This window comes from Clavelina lepadiformis, chromosome 1, assembly GCF_947623445.1.
Source record: "Clavelina lepadiformis chromosome 1, kaClaLepa1.1, whole genome shotgun sequence".
Classification (NCBI taxonomy): domain Eukaryota; kingdom Metazoa; phylum Chordata; class Ascidiacea; order Aplousobranchia; family Clavelinidae; genus Clavelina; species Clavelina lepadiformis.
The window spans coordinates 6,493,669-6,513,253 of NC_135240.1; the positions used below are offsets into that span (position 1 = coordinate 6,493,669).

The 19,585-nt window shown below is 37.5% G+C and overlaps 4 protein-coding genes across 4 annotated transcripts; 1 reads left to right on the top strand and 3 right to left on the bottom strand.

Moving 5' to 3' along the window:
• Window positions 1-802: 802 nt before the first annotated feature.
• On the top strand, window positions 803-6,525 carry LOC143460236 (pleckstrin homology domain-containing family B member 2-like). Its single transcript, XM_076957671.1, has 6 exons — window positions 803-970; window positions 1,196-1,348; window positions 3,090-3,189; window positions 3,280-3,497; window positions 3,680-5,537; window positions 5,712-6,525. The coding sequence occupies exons 1-5, from the start codon at window positions 928-930 to the stop codon at window positions 3,814-3,816; spliced, it is 651 nt and encodes a 216-aa protein (XP_076813786.1). The 5' UTR covers window positions 803-927; the 3' UTR covers window positions 3,817-5,537; window positions 5,712-6,525.
• Window positions 6,514-10,529, bottom strand: LOC143460207 (alcohol dehydrogenase class-3-like). Its single transcript, XM_076957640.1, has 11 exons — window positions 10,390-10,529; window positions 9,555-9,644; window positions 8,993-9,146; window positions 8,759-8,856; window positions 8,487-8,609; window positions 8,232-8,318; window positions 7,832-7,961; window positions 7,568-7,698; window positions 7,267-7,402; window positions 6,861-6,999; window positions 6,514-6,764 (listed from the first exon to the last, which is right to left on the bottom strand). The coding sequence occupies exons 1-11, from the start codon at window positions 10,405-10,407 to the stop codon at window positions 6,740-6,742; spliced, it is 1,131 nt and encodes a 376-aa protein (XP_076813755.1). The 5' UTR covers window positions 10,408-10,529; the 3' UTR covers window positions 6,514-6,739.
• A 1,479-nt stretch (window positions 10,530-12,008) lies between these two features.
• Window positions 12,009-14,018, bottom strand: LOC143460227 (uncharacterized). The gene is made up of 3 exons (XM_076957658.1): window positions 13,419-14,018; window positions 12,911-13,072; window positions 12,009-12,760 (listed from the first exon to the last, which is right to left on the bottom strand). Exons 1-3 carry the CDS (start codon window positions 13,751-13,753, stop codon window positions 12,601-12,603), a joined length of 657 nt encoding a protein of 218 aa, XP_076813773.1. The 5' UTR covers window positions 13,754-14,018; the 3' UTR covers window positions 12,009-12,600.
• Window positions 14,019-15,727: 1,709 nt separating this feature from the next.
• On the bottom strand, window positions 15,728-18,620 carry LOC143460217 (uncharacterized). The gene is made up of 3 exons (XM_076957649.1): window positions 17,918-18,620; window positions 17,477-17,638; window positions 15,728-17,122 (listed from the first exon to the last, which is right to left on the bottom strand). Exons 1-3 carry the CDS (start codon window positions 18,487-18,489, stop codon window positions 16,963-16,965), a joined length of 894 nt encoding a protein of 297 aa, XP_076813764.1. The 5' UTR covers window positions 18,490-18,620; the 3' UTR covers window positions 15,728-16,962.
• Window positions 18,621-19,585: the final 965 nt, after the last annotated feature.

The following is a 19,585-nucleotide window of genomic DNA, read 5'->3' on the forward strand; positions in this document are numbered from 1 at the left end:
CACGTTAAAGTTAAACAGGTCCAAATACCTATGAGCAAGACTTTATTAAAAAAAGAATACAAACAGTTGAAATTGCTCAAATACAAGTTTGGTAAGGAGTGCTCGAGCGTTGAGGAATTATTACCGAGTTTCACTCGTGCAAGTACAAAGACAGTTCAAAGGTAAATACTGCGACAATACACTACAGATTATACATTAATTCATGAACCACGAGCACACCAACCAAGCTCATGTTGATTTATCTACACGAGCTTTCGCGAGCATTAGCTTGCCTCTTCAAACGTACTGTGTAAAAAAATATAAAGTTTCACCTTAAGAGTGCCAAATTATATCCTGTTTCTTATTTTACTTTAAAATTTTGTTAACACGGTTCAGACGTCAACTTAGTAGATTGATTTATCTGATATCTATGACGTGATGTTATTAATGACGCCAAAAGCACGTGATCATGTTTACGATCAGTATGTCAGCTGATTGTATGACGTGATTGATCCAATGTTCCTTGAGGCTTGAGCAGTAGATTTTTATATACAGTATTTATTAAAGAATAAATTCATCACTAACATGAGTTCATCACTAAAATTGCCAGAATAATTACATACAAGAGTAAATTAACGCTTCTTTTCTATTGCTAACTCACCAATTACAGTAGTTTATGCAGTTACTTTTATTCCATTCGTTGGTGGTTTTGCTTTTCTTACTTTTTTAACTTACTCTAGGGCCTAGGCCTATTACTATCGAATTCATGCAAGCCTCTTCGAGCCATTATTGTGTTTGTTGGATCAAAGCCTAAAGCTAGTTTTATTCAGATTTTTTGAAACCCTGTAACCTATACTGTATCGTCGTGTCGTCTTTAAACAGAGCTTTTATAGACGAATAAAAAGCATATAGATTTGATTGTGTTTCTGTATTTCATCAACTGCGGGTATGGCAATACCTACTTTAAAGGCTGGCTGGTTATTAAGACAAAGTAAGTAATATATGATTAATTATTATTGAACCAGACAATAGAGATGACATAGACTAGGCTAGGTCTGATAATTATACAATTCTATGGAGAATATATTTTTAGCTTAAAAAAAGAAAACAGTTGTAGGCTAAGCCAATTAACGCAATGGTTTTTCAAGTGTGATGTTAAAAACTTGTACTTGATGTATTGGCCTATATGTAGGCTATTACTTCCAACTTATTTCAGGTACCATTCTCAAGAAATGGAAACGCAACTGGTTTGTTTTGTATGGTGATGGGAATTTAACCTATTATGAAAATGACGATCGTCATGATAGAGTTGGAAACTTTTCCGTTCCAGTTTCGTGTGTTGGGATTAAAACAGCTCTGGAGTGCACAGGTGAGATGATCAATTAACTTCTAGCGGCCTGGGTGGTATTTTGTTTTACCATTGCATCATTTCTAGCAAAAGCGTTTTCTAGTTATTGTTTGAAGTTTATGAAATTGTTTTTTGACAAACACTTCAACTGTCGTTTGATGTTTGGAAACTTGTTCTGAATAACTTCATGTGAACGCTCCTTTTAGTAAGTTCCCAGGTTGTTTTACAGCATCTGTGCTGATAAGAAGTCTTTATGAAAATGCCCGCTTTTTAACCTTAACCACTGATTAATTATTTATCTATATCTCAATGTGTCAGCTTTAGCTATATGTATCTCACATTGTCAACACATTGTTTTCCTCGCTGCACCTGTTACAATTGCTGCGTTTTATAAGCTTGCGCTTCTACCAGCGAGCAGAGTTAGCCGAGTGAATCATTGAGATAGAAAGCGTTAACTGCATGAGTCACCGAAATCAACAGATGAGCTGTCTGAGTTAGTCGTGGTGATTGCAACTCATGTATTAGACATCTTATAAGCAGTAGTATTACTTATGTTCATGGTTATTCGTAATATTGAGAAAGTGTACAGTACCTATAATAAAGCATTTTCTTGTGTGCTATTTCTGTTGTAATATTAAAACCTTTCGGCCGACAAAAGGTTATTCTAACTGCACGCAGCAATTGAGTCAGATAATTCAACAGGTAAATTAAGTTAAGATAAGACAAAGTATTCTTCAAACTAATGCATATTAGGCTTTGCCATTTATTCCTGATATTACAAAATTTGATCAGATCTATGTATTTTTCTGGTGAGTGCAATCTTTTGCAGCAGCTTAATAATTTGTCAGCAACAACTGTGTGTCCAAAACGTTTATTCATGACTATATGTATCTTTATAAGGTATAATATGCCATAGTTCGCTAACTTCAATCCAAACTAATCTGTCACCTCATTTATATAACTCCACCTTAACCTAGTCATGATTTTACAAATATCAACCATTTGATTTAAAGTTGTGCCTAAAGAAAAAATATTCAGTTTTCTGAGAATACAAAAAGTCATTTTTCTGATATTTTTGTGTCTCTGAATCTATTAAATAGGGTAATCATTCATAATCAGAGTAACTAAGAAGCAAGGCAACCATGCTCTGATGCTCATAACTTGTCATCTATGACAGAAATCCACCAACTACTAGTATTCTTAGCTTCATATGATCTGCAAAATTTAAAAATATTCACTCTACCATCGTTATGGTCACTTTATTTTAATTTAGCACATCACTAATTTGCATGTCCTTTCTGTTTGCGTAACTACCTATCTTGAACTGTGCAATCTGTTAGAAAAAGACGCAACCACTTCTTATTGTAATCATGTTTTTAGTAAGACTTGATGATGTTAAGTAATGTGTGTATTTTTAGGAATGGTGTGTTGTTGTGTTTTAAGTATTTTTTTATGATGTTTTACGGCTATATTTAACCTATATAATGTTTTTCATTCATTTTGATTCAAACTGCGTATTCACCGATATCGGTATTTCATTTTTTATATTCATTCAGTATGAAAAGTTTAATTTACATTGTACAGTATAGTGTGTTCCAGTAGTGAAGTTCATTTTCAATATACAATTTTTGCTGATGAAATTAATGATATCAAACATATTTTGATGTGTTTAACTGCTAATTTTGCTACCTGATTTGCTGATGAAAAAATGTGTAGGCCTGTATCTGTACAGTTGTTAAAATCAGTTCAAACTCTTTTAAAGTGAATCCTCCTGAAGATCGAACATACGGTTGTCTTTTAAAGTTTGTGTCAAGGGAAAATGATCATGTGACCGTTTGCGCATACAACTCTGATGAAGCTTTGTAAGTCACTGAAACGGAAAGAAGTAATTCTTCATTTGACTTATCCTTCAACCAATTGTACGGCAACCCTTCACTGTTTACACTGTTCAGGGCTTGGAAGATGATGGTAGAACCATTTATGAGACAGCATCCGACCCCAGGGCAGCCCATGCCTGTGTCAACGACTACCAGGACCACAACAGTATGCCGCTACCCTGCACCCTACTTGGGAAGTCGTTACCGAGTTCAGCAGAATGTACCGGTGTATTATTACCCCAACCATGGACCGGTTCAAATCTCTTACAATGGTCAAGGTCAACCATATTATGGTGGGTTATTATTGTACTGCAACAGAGTTGCACATCAATTCAGTGTGTATTAGTAGCTCAGCAGGCTTGTATTGACTAGTACTACAAGCAGCTTGGTAAAAAGACATGCATTCGAAACTACCAAATACTTTATAAACCACTCAACACAATTTAACATGCAGATTTTGTGCTTATATTTACAGTTCACCCACATACCCAAGTTGTCCATGTTGTGCGCGAGGATGATCCTTACTACTACAGGGATGGTAGTCTGGTGTTTGGCTTGGCTGCTGGTGCAATGCTAGGGGCTGCAATGTGGTCGCCTTTTTGGTGGTTTTAAGACAAAACTTTCTTAACTGTTGAATCTAATTCTTTTAAACATAAGCTAGTCATGACGTTTAAGGTTAGCAGCTTTAGCTACTAATAGGTATTGGATAGCTGAATATTGTTTGGAAAGGTTGAACAAGTTATAGTAAGTGTAATTCTTTGTAAATACTTGTATATGTTAAAACGTTGTTCATGATTTCTACATGGTGAAACTTGTGTGTCATTGTTGTACGTGAACGAAAGCTTGGAAATGCCTTCGAAAAAAGAAAAGTCTTTCAAAAAGGTTTCTTGTTTAGTAATTTTTTTGTTTGTTTGTATTTGAAGGAATGGTGCATAGTTTCCCTAAAGTGTTTTAGATATATTTTACTTTTTCTTGCAGCACCATAGGATGCGCATAATCTTTTGTATAGCTTTTTCATTAACGCTGCATTATGATAAATGTTCCAATGTTTGCAATATTTTATGCGTGCCGACTTTATCGATCTGTATAAATCTGTATTGAACTATTTGAATAGTACATTCAACCAAACCTTTGTACATTTATCGCTCTTCAGTATAAGCATACCAATAGTTTTTGGCCAATTGGCGACATCCTATTTTCTACGGCTCTATGCGACGCCCATTGCTGAAGTAGTATGCCTTTTCCATATGTATAACACTGAATACTTGCATGGCCAGTTACCTAGCGCGGTTCTAATCCAAATATGTTAATTTATGTCTTTTGTAATTGCCACTTGGACCTCGAGTCCTTCATTTATTTATTCTTTTGCCTTAAATGTGATCGACGAAAGTGAGCTGGCATGGTCGTAATGGTCGAAAGTATTAGCGTCAATCATATAATTAATACACCACAACGAAGGCAGAAAATGTGGTTAGGTCTCGAGGGCAAAAACACGCATCACAATAAATAAAACAAATTTAAAGCGCCAACAACACAGCACTTTGTTTCAGTGCCATAGCCTGTATTCTGGTCGACTACGCAAGCTACATTATTAAGTTAACGGCTTTTAGCTTCCTAACAATCTTTGGAATTGACGCAGTTGTCAAGAAGGGGGCATAAGCTATCGAGGGATGGAGAATTTTCATTTCAACAGGCCGTTTCGGACATGTTTGAAATTTGGAGTACAATAACAACAAGAGTTTTGCACGATCGCATAGTTTTTGCCTTTTACTGAGAAGGTTGCGACTAGATTTCCAGTCACTGATGCAGATGCCGGGAAAGCAGTTTTTGTTACATTGTGACTGAAAAGTGGATGGTGTTCATTAGCGCGTTGAAGTAGTGCTAAAACATTTAATTAATCAGTGGCTACTAAAGAACTTTAGTTCAACTGCGTTTGCAGTTGTTCAATGCAGCGATGCCAACTATAATTTCCAACTTTTGCCGCAACTTGAACCCGCTTCTTCATCAAGATCGCAGGCTGGAGCAAATGAAGAGATACCAGTACAAAGTCGGTGTGATGAGGATCCACTCTTGAAGCAACAATTGCACCAACATGAAATTGAATTGTTGCAATGTAAAATAAACCATTGGAAAAAGAAAGAGAGAGCAGTTCGATGTGAACAGCGGGAGATTGAAAAACATGATCTTAAAATGGAACGTCGAAGGCAAAAGATTAGGAATAACAATTAGGTCTTGCCATATCAGTTTACTGTCAAGTTTTCATGATTTTGTCCGAGCAACATGATTGGTCGGGAACTCTACGGACAAGCTACCTTTCAGCTTGCCGTTGTGATGTAAGTCGTTCTTAGATGGTTATGCCCCTGCCATGTAAAATTCTTTAATTGCATGTATTAGTTTTTATATCATGAGATGCACTCATCGTTAACTACCAGTTTATGTATGCACTTTGTGTTTTAATTTCTTTTCAATCTTTTAACTTATTATTTTATTTCTCTATTTTTTCATAGAATTATGCTGTATCATATTTAATGCTTCAGTTAATGGTTAGTATGGGACATGAACATGAACTTGAACTCGCTTCTTCATCAAGATCGCAGACTGGAGTAAATGAAGAGATACCAGCACAAAGTCGTTATGATGAGAATCAACTCTTGAAGCAACAATTGCACCAACATGAAATTGAATTGTTGCAATGTAAAATAAACTATTGGAAAAAGAAAGAGGAGAGCAGTTCGATGTGAACAGCGGGAGATTGAAAAACATGATCTTAAAATGGAACGTCGAAGGCAAAAGATTAGGAATAACAATTAGGTCTTGCCATATCAGTTTACTGTCAAGTTTTCATGATTTTGTCCGAGCAACATGATTGGTCGGGAACTCTACGGACAAGCTACCTTTCAGCTTGCCGTTGTGATGTAAGTCGTTCTCCGGTGGTTATGCCCCTGCCATGTAAAATTCTTTGATTGCATGTATTAGTTTTTATATCATGAGATGCACTCATCGTTAAAAAGTTCAAAACTACCAGTTTATCTATGCAGTTTGTGTTTTAATATATTTCCAATCTTTTAACTTATCATTTTATTGCTCTATTTTTTCATAGAATTATGCTTCAGTAAATGGTGTTAGTTTGGGACATGTCTCATACAACTTTGTGCTTTTTCACTTTACATGAAGTTTTGGAACTTGCTTGTCCTTACCATAACAGCCAAAATCGCAAAAGTTCGCACATAAAAATCCAGTGCCAAAGTTATTGTTGTTCAATATTTATAAAGAAATTTTGTATAATATTTTTGAAATACAAAAAACACGTTGATTGCTAAAGCTTTTATTAGACATTAGCACTTAAAGCAACATTATATACTAAGCATTACACTGATTAGCATTACACATTACTGTGATTTAAGAATTATAAACACAGAGCATAATTTCATGAATATTTCACTGAACTTGTGATGAAGGAATTACAAGCGGACTAAGTAACCATGAGAATTGCAAATGAAATTCTGTTTCTAATACATTTCCATCCAAGGAAAAATCAGAAATTGATAACCGAACGCAAGCTGCAATGAAAGGATAGGTTGTAATTTTGTTGCAATTATAACTTATTCAAGTAGCAGATTGACAATTAGCATGTAAGGATCTAAGCAACCCGATACCTTTTGCCTTCGTGCATGAGGTCGAACGCTTGATTTATTCCAGCAAGTGGCATGTTGTGTGTCACAAACTCATCAATCTTCAGTTTCTTGTTCAAATAATCTTGCACAAGCTGTGGAACGCTGTCAACGCTCTTATAACCTAATCAAAGAAACGTAATAAATGGAAAGTTCCACCACGTGGGAAGCTGTTTGCTACAAATGCATAAAAAGATTATTATATCTGGAGCAGGGGCTCAAAGACATTTTTCAAAATTCAATACAAAATTGTACGAAACATTTCTAAAGCCTTAAATCCTTTTGTCTAATCTTTTCAACTTTTTATTCTGTATTGTGGTCCTCATACCAACTGTAGTTTTAGACTTCTGAGCTGGAGTTAACCACAGTATGTCCCTACTCCCTAACTTACCACCGAATGCTGTTCCCTTCCATGATCTCCCGGTGACAAGCCAGAATGGGCGGGTCGATATTTCCTTTCCTCTGCCAGCTACTCCTATTATAACCGATACTCCCCAACCTTTGTGGCTGGCATGTAATGCTGACCTCTGTTAACCATAATGACATGATAATAACAAAACAATCAAGAAATAGTCGCAATGTGAAGCTCATATTACTTTATACATTTTAGCACCACAACACTTTGAAACCTGAACTTGAGCGATCAAATTAAATTTGTGACACAAACAAATACCTAAATTAAACAAACTGACCATGGTGTTGACATTTCCGATACATTCAAAAGTATAATCACAGCCACCGTCAGTCATTGAGACAATAGCTTCTTCTACAGGAACATCTAAATCCTTTGGATTAACGCATTCAGTTGCGCCAAATTGTTTTGCTAAAAAATCGCAGTAGTACAAAATAGGTGTTACAAATTACAATACAAATTTTATTCCATTACAATATATGCTTTGAATTGGCAAGAGCAGCAATGATGTATAAAACTACGTGGCAATAAACTCCCTACTCACCGATTTCAAACTTAGTCGGATTTATGTCAACTGCTATGATTCGAGACGCCCCAGCTGCTTTGCAACCCATGATGGTGGCGAGTCCAACTGCTCCGAGGCCCCAAATAGCACAATTTGAGCCTTCCTCTACCTGTGCCACATGCAGGTTACATTATAGTGGGCATGATTTTTAAAGTTTTAAGAAATTTGAGCTTTGAGAAATATCCATGATATTTGTTGATAACAGTCAATACCCTGATGTTAGAATAATATAAAATATAGTAGACGTGAAAGTTAAACTATCGTACACAATGCTACTGGTTGAACCTTCGATTAAGACAGCAAGCAATGCAGGTTTAAGCAAAATATATGTGCCGGGTCAAATAAGTAAAGCACATTGTTATGCACAAAAAAGACTGACCTTAGCTGTATTGAGTGCAGCTCCATATCCGGTTGGTATTCCACAACCAAGAAGACAAACTTTGTCCAAAGGCGCACTCTCGTCAACCTACAAAACCACAGAAAAAAGTTCACCAATACATTTGCAACCAACTAACTATTATGCGCTGTTGTTTGTTTGCCGTTTGACAATTTCATCAGCACAAGAAATAATATACAAAATTTGTGAGTTGTATTTCATTTCAACAAGGGCCGTTTATGATTCTTGATTGCCCACCTTGCACAAAGAAATGTCTGCCACTACAGTGTACTGGCTGAAAGTGGATGTGCCCATGTAATGGAAAATTTTCTTGCCCTTGCATGTGAATCTGCTTGTACCATCAGGCATGAGTCCTTTGCCCTGAAATAGCAAATGAATAAGAAATATCGTATCATCTAAATTACAGACAATCCTTTTTAATTAATATTAAATACCGGTAATTAAGAATATTTTACAACCATTTTCATGCTTCCAAACGTTTACTGCTTGCATGCTACGATACACTTTACCTGTGTTCCTCTTATTTTCTGACACAAGTTTGTCTTTTTATTTCTGCAAAATTTGCACTCCCGACATTGAGGAATGTACAATGGGACAACATGGTCTCCTAAAAATGGGAACATCAGTAGCAGAGGAGTTATTATATGTCTGGGTTATTATAGACATTTTATATTGTTTGGTGATAAGCAATAATAAACACATCATGATCTCATTCAATTTTAATTTTGCACAATAGAATCTACCCGGCCTAAACCCAGTGACTCCCTCTCCAACACTTTCTACAATTCCGCCGCCTTCATGACCCAGAATAACTGGATAAGCAGCTTCTGGGTCTTCACCGCTTAAAGTGAAAGCATCAGTGTGGCAAACTCCAGTAGCTACGACTTTGATCCTAACCTATTATTAAAAGCAACAGGCATTTTTGACATTCTATTTAGTTAATGTTGTAAATATTTGTATTACCCTATGAACAACTTAACATCTACCCGGCTAAAGATGTTACATATATATTCTTCATGAAGCATGATTGGTAATTACTTACTTACTTGCGATATATCTACTAAGTTCTTATACCACTTTACAAATCACCTATCATTCTATATGCATGCATCACAAGACAATTCACATGAAAAACACATTTGCAATTTCAACATCTCGAAATATCACAAAAACAGACATAACAGCACACATTTGGAGTATATATCCACTAAGCTATCTCTTTTAATTTTACCTAAAAACTCATTATTCTAAGCAGCAATATTCTGTATAATTTTATTCTAATAGTCATGATTTATACCGACAAACCTCATGCGCTTTGGGTGGGGCAACCTCGACTTGCTCCAAGACCAGAGGTTTCTTTGGTTCCCAAGCAACAGCAGCAGAGCAAGTGATAACCTAGAACAGAAAGCAAGTAGAAATACCAATAAATATAAAGGCTAACTGGCTTGACAGCACATCTGCCTAGTACAGTGGAATGCCGTTAATCCGAGACGTCTTGTCCACAGAGCAATATCAGATAAGTGACGTTTCCAGAATCACAAAACGATACGAGTATAAAAATACAAGGCTAAAGACAGTACTACAACTCCTCAGCCATTCCTGTATTAAACTTGTGAATGTGACGTACATTTTTCTTCATTTTTCAAAAAAGATGAAGGGGTTGTGCAAAGAGGTTGGGCTTGGCCAAAACCAAAACGGGTTGGCGCAGTCATGCACAAAATCATCAATTCCTTTTTTATTTATTACAAATTGGCGTTCAGACAACTAACTTTTCCTTTTTTATTTATAATACATCGTTGTAAAGGTAAAATAGTTCACCATACATGTTGATGAATTTCGTGCGTGTATAGTTACTACAGTTTTTACTACAGTACTATGGAATAGCAAAAAGTTTCTTAAACAGTCACAAAAATCATTCGTTTCATTGCCTACTTGAATTTTAAATGCTTTAAACGCTCAAAACGCAAAGTTACATAAACTTTTGGATAAAAAGGAGCAAAGTTTTCAGCTCGGATAAAGACGGCAGTGAGAAGCAAACTCAGAATTTATAAACTGACAGAAGTCATTTACTCTACCTTTTAAACTTTTATAGCGCTGACCTTGGTGGGAATATTTAAACAATATATAGCATACTACATACCTTTCCAGCCGTTTCCATTTTTCCAAAACTTAGATAGAATTCAAAAATAGACAAGCTGACAGCAAATCCAATCAACACAGACCACCAAATGTGCTAAGTTCGCAACGCAAAGTGAGATGCCGATATGGAAGCACTTGAAACGACACACTGAGCAAACCAAAATCATTCAAGCGTGCCACCTTCATTCTCCAAGTGTTTGCATTACGTTCGACGAAAGATCGAGATATTTGATAAGCTCAAATATCGCTGTTAAGCAAGCATTCAGTGAGCTGGAGTTGATTGGAAGGTTTTCAATCGTAAAATCTCTTGCAATAAAAAACTATGTTTTAAAAAAAAATATTTCCCATATTACAAGGCGACAATTTTTTGATATTGTAGTTTTCAAGCCGGGAAACCACCGCTACTACTACCCTATTCGTTGCAATAGCGGTTTTATCTGAGTGCAGGTTGAGCAATTTTTAACTGAGGTTTTTCTCGTGATGTAACCTATTGAAACCCGCTGTTTTTAGAAGCACATGTATATAGGTGACGTCACGTATAGAGGCAGGACATTGTATTGTATTTTTTATATTTCGCCATTACATGTGGGGAGCGAAAGTTAGGACGTTTACCGCTGTAGTTATAGCACATTAACACACATGTTTACAAACAATTGACGAGAAGGAAAAAGTGACAAAGCACGAAGTCTTAAAACATGCAAGATAGCAATTATTGTATTGTTATTTTTTGGTCATTGTCCAATCCGGGACGAAAAATAAAATAATGACCATTACAGCGTGATAAAATAAAAATTAATAATTCCACCAGCAAACAATGAGCGGGAAAACGCAGCAAAGCCCAAAGACTTATGATGAAAACCAAATAATAAAGACGAATAATCTAATTGACAGGCTTCTATTGGCAATGTGTAACGCTAGGCTGCTGTTCATGACATAATGAACAGCATAGCGTAATTTTTTGAGTAGTACTGTGCTATTGGTTGCTGCTATATATAATTGATTGGCTGTTGTTGGTGACGTATTACCAAGCTGCTCTTGGTGACGTCATCAACAGCTAATTGTGATTCTTCGAGCATAACTTGACTGCTATTGGTTGCTGCTGAAAACTGAACACCTTGCAGTTTGTTTATATCAAGAGTATTTAAGGCGTAGATACAAATTACGACATCCTGGCCCACACAACCAATATTTAAATATATTCTCACTCGTTAGCTGCATTGACGGAATTAGATATTTACCGTTTTGCATGACTCATTTCGTCATCATTAGTCAAATAACTTGTTCAATCACAATGGTAAACTCTAGAAGAGTCATGTCCAAACCGAAGGCCGCATGCAGCCCAGCCGAAGGCAAAGTGTAGCTCAATGAAATGTTTTAGTAGTTATCAGTCATGTAGGCTAGGTCGATGTCCAAATCAGATATTGGCAGAAAATCTTAATTTTGGTAACTATAAGGCTCAAAAAGCTACCTTAAGAACCAACTAAATACTCACCTTATTTTAGGTTGATTTTATTTGGCAGTTTAGAATTTAAGCAATAACGTTAAACAATAACAAAGTAGAACAACTTGGGACTCGCTACATCTATGCTTTTCTCCACTTTGCAGTGAACAGGGGATAGGGGATTTGCTGACAAATGAACATGTGACCGTATACAGTGTTATTTCAATAAAATTCAGGCAATTTATTTCCTGTTCACCGACTTTTGGAGCCGCAAAAACTTGTAAAGTCTACAATGACATCATCAAAAGCCAGAGCAACGGAACAAGTCGCCAGGTCATGTTTTTTTATAGTTGCATTATGACTGTAACAAAGTAGTTCTACAGTACAAGCAAAAGTTGAAATACAGCAAGTTAGCACAATAACCAATAATAATTGACAGTGGAGTTTCATAACCCGATTACAACTTCAAAAATGCATAAAACAAGATAGAAATTTTACTTAACAGTTGCATTACGTAAAGATGATAGAGATTAAGTTAAAATCGTGCAGTTAAGTATTGGTACCAACAGATAACCTACCGGCGTAGTGCTAGTGTTTTACTAAAGTCTAATACTCGGTGTAGCGCCTTGTTTCTTCTCATGGCCATTTTGTAAACACGGCCATTGCTAAATCAACTCCACTTTATTAATGCTGATAAAAGATACGTTTAATCCGCACTTGGCATGGTGCAATATCATATGCATAGTTATAACAGGCGGCTGCCGTTTGCTGTTAGTCGTCATTCCGGTTGACGTTAATGTTACATTCGATATGACAGCAGCCAACGTAGCTGCATGGGAATTTGCCAAACTTTCTCCGAAAGTGAACGAGGGCGTGGAAAGCATGTAGAATAGCCAAGATGAAAGCGAATGCAGTTGCAGCACGTAACACTCTAAAAACAAATAGAAAACGTTAAACAAAATAAATAGTAAGTAAATATGTCACAAATCTGAGAAATGCGTTTACGCATAAAGCAAGCTGCTGGACGGAGTATTGAAGAACGTTAAATTTCTTTAAAGTTTCCAAAACTTTCATCACTAACTGTGTCTTGTCATTGACAGCAAACGACGCGGTAAGTCCGCCTGCAGTGAGATATAGGGCCGCCCAAGCAGCGTTGTATGACATTCCGAATACCGCGTTTCTGAAGCAGCTCAACCGTGTGAATTTGTAGTCGGCGCCCGTATGCAAGACTACAAAGATTATTCTGAGATCAATAAGAAAGTTAATATTACTCAAATATAATTCTTATACCGGGATTTTATTGTTTGTCACTTCCAGTGTAAGCAAACATATTATTTGCTCGCCTAACAAACATCCTCTTTATCTTTTAAACTAAGAAGTATTTGACTTACAGCATATTACATTTTGGTAAAATTTCTGGTTAATATTAGAGGTGCATTAAATATTTGGCCGAATCGGATAAAAATGCCCAAATTTGGTTTTCCGTTTTACTTAGCTAACCAAGCAATAGGCCTACAAGTCAGCAAACTCATTCGGCTATAGGTATAAGTTATGCATACATTTTCCCGATGCAACACGTCACAACTCACATTGATAAAACAAAGGATGCCACAAATATAAACATGGCAAATCCCAATTGCACCGAAATCGTATTATTCATCGGGTCGGCGTACAACCACATGGTGACCAACATCCAGCACAGAAGAGACGAAACAATTTCACCGAGAAAAAGTAATCCTTCAGTGTCCACTTTCGGTTTATTTTGGGAGTTAGCCGACGTGGACCTGGTCATAACTTGGCTGACCTGGATAACTGCTGACGGTGAGGTTGCTTCTAGTTGATTACAAATTTTTAAACCTTTACCGCTTTCCACACCCGCACCGAGTGGCACTTTAGGACGAGTTTCAGCACTCTGTGACATCATCAAGTTGAAAGTATGGACAGCTTACGTCACCTATCTCGAATTTTAATGTTTTCTCAATTACCAATCATGAAGTTTCTAGCCAGGTCTAACAAAAATTGAACAACGTTATAATATCTCTCGTTGCTCATGTACAACCAAACGTCTCAACAAGGCCAATTGCACAAACGTTTCCATAAATAGAAAATAAATCGGTGAAAACTGATAACTCGTGAAATCAGCTATGGCAAAGCCAGCAGCGAAACATGGTTAGTTATTCTCCGAACCGGTAATTAAGTTGGTTCTCGTAGTTATTTATTTTATTTATACTTTTATTATGTTTAGCGTTTTTATATTGATAGTAACCTATGCACACAATAGCTTATTGATTTGAAATGCTTTTTAACTTTTTTCTCCAACGACTTATCAACTAGGCTTACAATATTGCTGTTCCAACTACGGATTAACTGTTTTGTGAAGGATGGCTTTAATTAACGCATAAAGAACTCTTTACAGAAGCTGACAATATCGGGTTGAGGTTGATTAAAATTTGGAATAAAGACTTTAAAATGCAAAACCTTGCCACTGGCAGTGAGAGCTCGCACCATTACAAAACTATGTTCTTGAATCCCTCTGACAAGCTATACCGCGTCAGGGTTTGAACTGGAAGCAGGGTTTTAACAAGCAGCCTTATAAACAAGTCATTTGTCATTATATGCGTGTACATAACACCTCATGGTGCTTGCAGTATTATTCCACGTTACAAAAGAAGTCTCAATACCGCCACTACTGTAATTAATCTGTATAAGCTTGCCCTATTGCCGTAACAATCATCCCAGCCATTACAATTAAACTCTCGTATACCAGCGTAATACTGCGAGATTATTTCTGTTCTGTTCTATACAAGACTTTTTTCTGTTCTGCATATTTCTCTGTTGCCTCCTGATTACGGTTGGATGGTTTTCGATGATTTTAAGGTCAACGTAAAGAATGTTTTAAAAACCCATTTTTATTAGGTTTTTCCCTTTCAGCATACAGCACAGCGTAACAAACTCAACAAAACATTTCCGCAACAGTGAGTGAAACTAAGACTTTCAATAAGAAAGCGAACTGGCTGCGCCAGAAATGCAACAATTCTAAGTGAAACAGAGCTCTCAAAATCTTCCTGGCACGTGAGTAGAAAACTATGACTGTCATTGCCGATGATATACTGGCTGGGGTGACAGCGTCAACCGGGTCGCGTTGGCACGAGACCGGAGTCCTTCCAAATTATGTGCGGTTGTCCGGCGTTTTTCATTTCAATGCTGTACAGTGTACAAGGTACATACAAAGGATGCCAGACACGTGGAAACTTCGATGATGCCAACTTCGGCACCAGATACAGCAGTTATTGTAGTTTAAAGCAACTATACGGTAAATTTTTGGTTACCGAAGTAAAAAATAACCACTTGTGCAAACTTACGCTGGCTCTTGCATTAATCGTCATGAGAAAACGGTCACGGAATGCTTGTCTTCTAAAATGGCGCAAACGGTTACGCTAATATGATTTTCAAACCACAGTGCAGCGGACGTTCGTTACTCATCTTTGCGTGACTCGAAATTCCAGATAGAACTGATCTACCTAACTTCATTGATCTTTGCAAAATGCGATTAAACTAGTTCGCACACAAGCTAAATAACTTTAACGCTATATAGCTGGATTTTCATACATTTTTTGTAAAGGTTAGCATCGTGCAGAACCACGTTCTCCACATTGCAGTGGAAGCGCAATGGAAGGCAAGAAACCTTACGATACGGTACAAACTTAAAATTTCTGATAACTTTATGGATTTTTAATAGTCTCGACACGCAAATAACTCTCGTTATTTTCATAGGCTTGTGGTCGTCTGCGTTTTAGCGAAATGACGTTGTTTGAAATAACGGAACCTATAACTGACTTCACTTGTGGTTGAAGGTTGCGAGTACATCTCTGCATTGCACAAGATCAGCAGAACGGCCAACAAATGATAAAACTTTATTTATACGAACTGACCAACGTAAAGTAAAGTGAGGTACGCGGTAGTCAACTAACGGACGGAATACAAAAGAAAAGTAATCAACGCAAGAATGTGAACTAAGAAGGAAATCGAAAACTCTAAAGGAAAATGTCCAAAACGTGGCCAATGCTGCCACACCACTCCTCCCGTAAATGAGGCTTCGAAATGAAGTGCAACGAAACAAACTGAAATCGAAAAACTCCATTAAAAATAGGTTAAATCCGGAAGCTAGATGAAGGCTTACCACAAAGTCTGGCGAAATGCAAGGCGAGTCCATGTCGGACCATGGCGATACCGGCGAAGCAGAAGGCGCTCCTTCATTCACTCCAACATTATGCTGAAAGATATTGTCCATCATGTCATCAAAAAATGTCCATATACATGAAATAATTCTTCACAAACGCAAAGCTATAGCTAAAACATTTTCCTGCGGTTTTCTCAGATCTTCCTCGCGGTCAGTCAACAGAACAATTTACTTCCAAATCAAGCTAAGGTTTGCTTTGGAAAGGTTAAGACATTTGGAAAGCTGAAATGTTGTTCTTTGAGCACTCACCAACCATTTTAGACTCATGGAAAGCTGACAATTAAGCCATAGGCCTACAGCAGTTTACGAAACTAAAACGTCAAACTTTTGATTGAACCCATAAAGTCCTTCTTCTGCTACCTCACTGGTGGGTTGCATATTTATAATGAAATACTTGGACGAACTCCCATGTTCGAACCCAGAAATGAACTACGATTCAGTATATAGGCCAACTATAACTTTCAACCAGCAGTTCCTAACGTTCGGTCAACGAAGAGGGCGCGAGTAATATTTTCATCTCTCACAAATAGTTTGTAAGTAAGAATTTTGAAGTTTAAGATCCTCTAGAAAGAAATTATTGCAGCTATAGGGATCCGCAAGTGGAAAAGATTAGGGAACCACTGAGGCCATTCGGAGGTAAAATTTCTTGACTCTAGGGTCAACTGTAGGATCTATTCCTTGGACTTCTGAATCGCAGCTCCTTATTGTTAAGACTGGCTACTTACAGAATATGCTGAATTCATTGTCTTATGTTTCTGCGGAAGAATCTAGAAAACGACGATTTTCAAACAAAGTAAAGTTTATTAAGACTGGGTTAAAGAAGAACTGAAAAGCATAAATAGAATACTGTGATACAGGAAACGTAATATGAACATCATGCTCTAGAATCGCACTCAGCGCGTATTCCTAGTCACATCAATGTGGCATTCGACGTGGCAGCAGTCAACGTAGCCCCATGGGCATTTCCCAAACTTCCTCCGGAAGTGAACGAGAGCGTGGGAAGCGTGAAGAATCAGCGAGATGAAAGCAAACGCAGTTGCAGCGCCTAAAACTCTAGAAACAAGCCGTAACAATCGTAAGCGCGAGCTATTACAAACAACATTGCTAGCAAACATTAATAAAGTATCTCGAACCGCTTGCCTAACGTTTAGTAACCACAGTATTGCACCCGTGCGTTGTTACACCTACATGGTAGTGTAGAGAGCATAACTTGCTTTGTGGTGATGCTTTTAACTGGATTTGTTGTAAATACTATCCTATAAAGCCGATTACGATTTCTCATCAAATTTTAGTTTAGTAAGTCAGTAGGACTACGCATATGTAGCCTAAATTTCAGTGGGTGCAATTTCAAGGGAATCCTCACATTCGTATGGGAAGTAAACGTCAAAACTAGTCTATATTACTAACTGTGTCATGTCATTGACAGCAAACGACGCGGTAAGTCCGCCTGCAGTGAGATATAGGGCCACCCAAGCAGCGTTGTATGACATTCCGAATACAGCATTTCTGAGGCAGCTGAGTTGGTTTAGCTTATCGTCGGCTCCCGTAAGCAAGATTGCAGAAAGTGTTCTAAAATGTAAATTTAAAGAAACAGTTTGACAGATGTGTCAATTTTAGTTTATTAGTAAGTATTTGCTTGAGATTGTAGAATGCTTATGCACCAAAGTCAGCATTACATCACAGATTTTTCAGTTCGGTGAAAGTTATAGGTAATGTATTTTTTCAACCTTGTACGTATATCAAAGCATTCTTGCTTTACTTTTATTTTAACTTTATCTACTGGATATATGGCAATATTTGGGTGATATACGTAGACAAAGATCAGTCCAACAAACTAAAAACACTTACATGGTGAACACAAATGACGTCACAAAGACAAACATAGCGAAACCCAACTGGGCTGGCATTCTGTAAATCGGTCCGGCGTACGACCAAACAGTCACAAGAACCCAGCATAAAAAAGATGAAAGGATTTCGCCGATCAAAAGTAATCCCTCAAAGCTCATTATAAGTTTCTGATGAGTCTTGTATTGTTTTCGGGGCACCTGGTGGTTGTTTCCTGTTGGAATGTACGCTCTGTAATCCATGGTAGGTGGCATGGTGTCCAGCGCGCCCTTTGACAATCCTGAGCGCGCTACGGGGTCGATCGTGGCGTATACATCAGAAGTGTCCGGGTAGTTATAATGGTTATTCACTTTCTGTGAAACCGTAGGAACGACCCCGCTCTTGGGAGGGGCGGTGGGCACAACAGCGTGATCCCCGTTCGATTTTCTCGCTATTTCGACATTCACTTGTGAGTTTTCGATTGTTTCAACGTCATCGTATGTTGGCGAATCGACCGCAACTTCGTCGTAAATCGGGTCGCTTTCCACACCATCACCGAGTGGTTCTTTTGGCCGCGTTTCAGAACTCTTCGACATTATCAAGTAGGAAGTGGACAGCTTACATCACCTTATCTCGAATCTTAACAATCTGTGACTCGCTAAATTTATGTTTCCAGTCAGATCTAGCAGAAAATGAACAGCCTTATTATATATTGCTTGCTTTTATAGGGCTACATGCTGGAAGAACCGGCTAGCCTTTGCCATCAAGCCATAACCAGAAAATATTAAAATACATGACCTTACGCGAACGAAGGCAGTTGAGTAATTCGTATATCCTACACTACCTTTGCAACGCAAACATATGCGTCAATAATAATCGTGCGATGTCGGTGACAACATCAGTAAATACTAAATACATCGGTTATCAACATTCGTATGCGAACATTTATTACGCGCGAAACTATTTTGTTCATCGCAACCTACACAAAAGCATCGTAATCTAAACCTGTACTTTGTCTTTATGCTGCATACAATAGACTGAATAAAGGCTTACGGTACCCGTTGACGTTACAGCTCGTAATTCGAACGTTGTGAGATGTAACTTCTGTCTAACCACTCATTTCAAATCATGGCGGCCGTGCGTGTGCCGAGTATAATGGAGGTGTCGGTAAAACTGCTGTATGACGTAGTCTGAACATAGTTTCTGCTGCTTTTGAAATTGGTTACCGCCTTCAGGTGAAAACTCTTTTGAAGTGACGTAGTTTTCTTTTACTTGGTCACGGCTGGGTAAGTTTCTTTGAGTTAAAACGTAAAGACCTGAACAACTTCTTTAAGTTTTCAACTCTGTATTTGCTTATCAGTGTATCTAAGCTTGATTTATGCCGCAATGTTTGATCAAGAGAAGTCAAACAGAATTGTTTCCCGAAGGCTTTCAGTAGCCAGCAAAGTCAAACTTCTTGATAAAAAATAGACTAGTTTGAGTACAGGTCAACAACGCTTCAGCTGCTGGTAAACACGCGAAGCGTAACGTCTTGACTCTTAAACCACTAACAAGTTGAATAACTTCAAGAACTAGATATTGACGGAATCGATTGCTTCACCAAGAAACTCACAATTACACTTGGTTAAAACTCGATCAGAAATACTACGTCCCCTTACTTTGAACAAGCGAGCTCTATACAATCTTCACTTA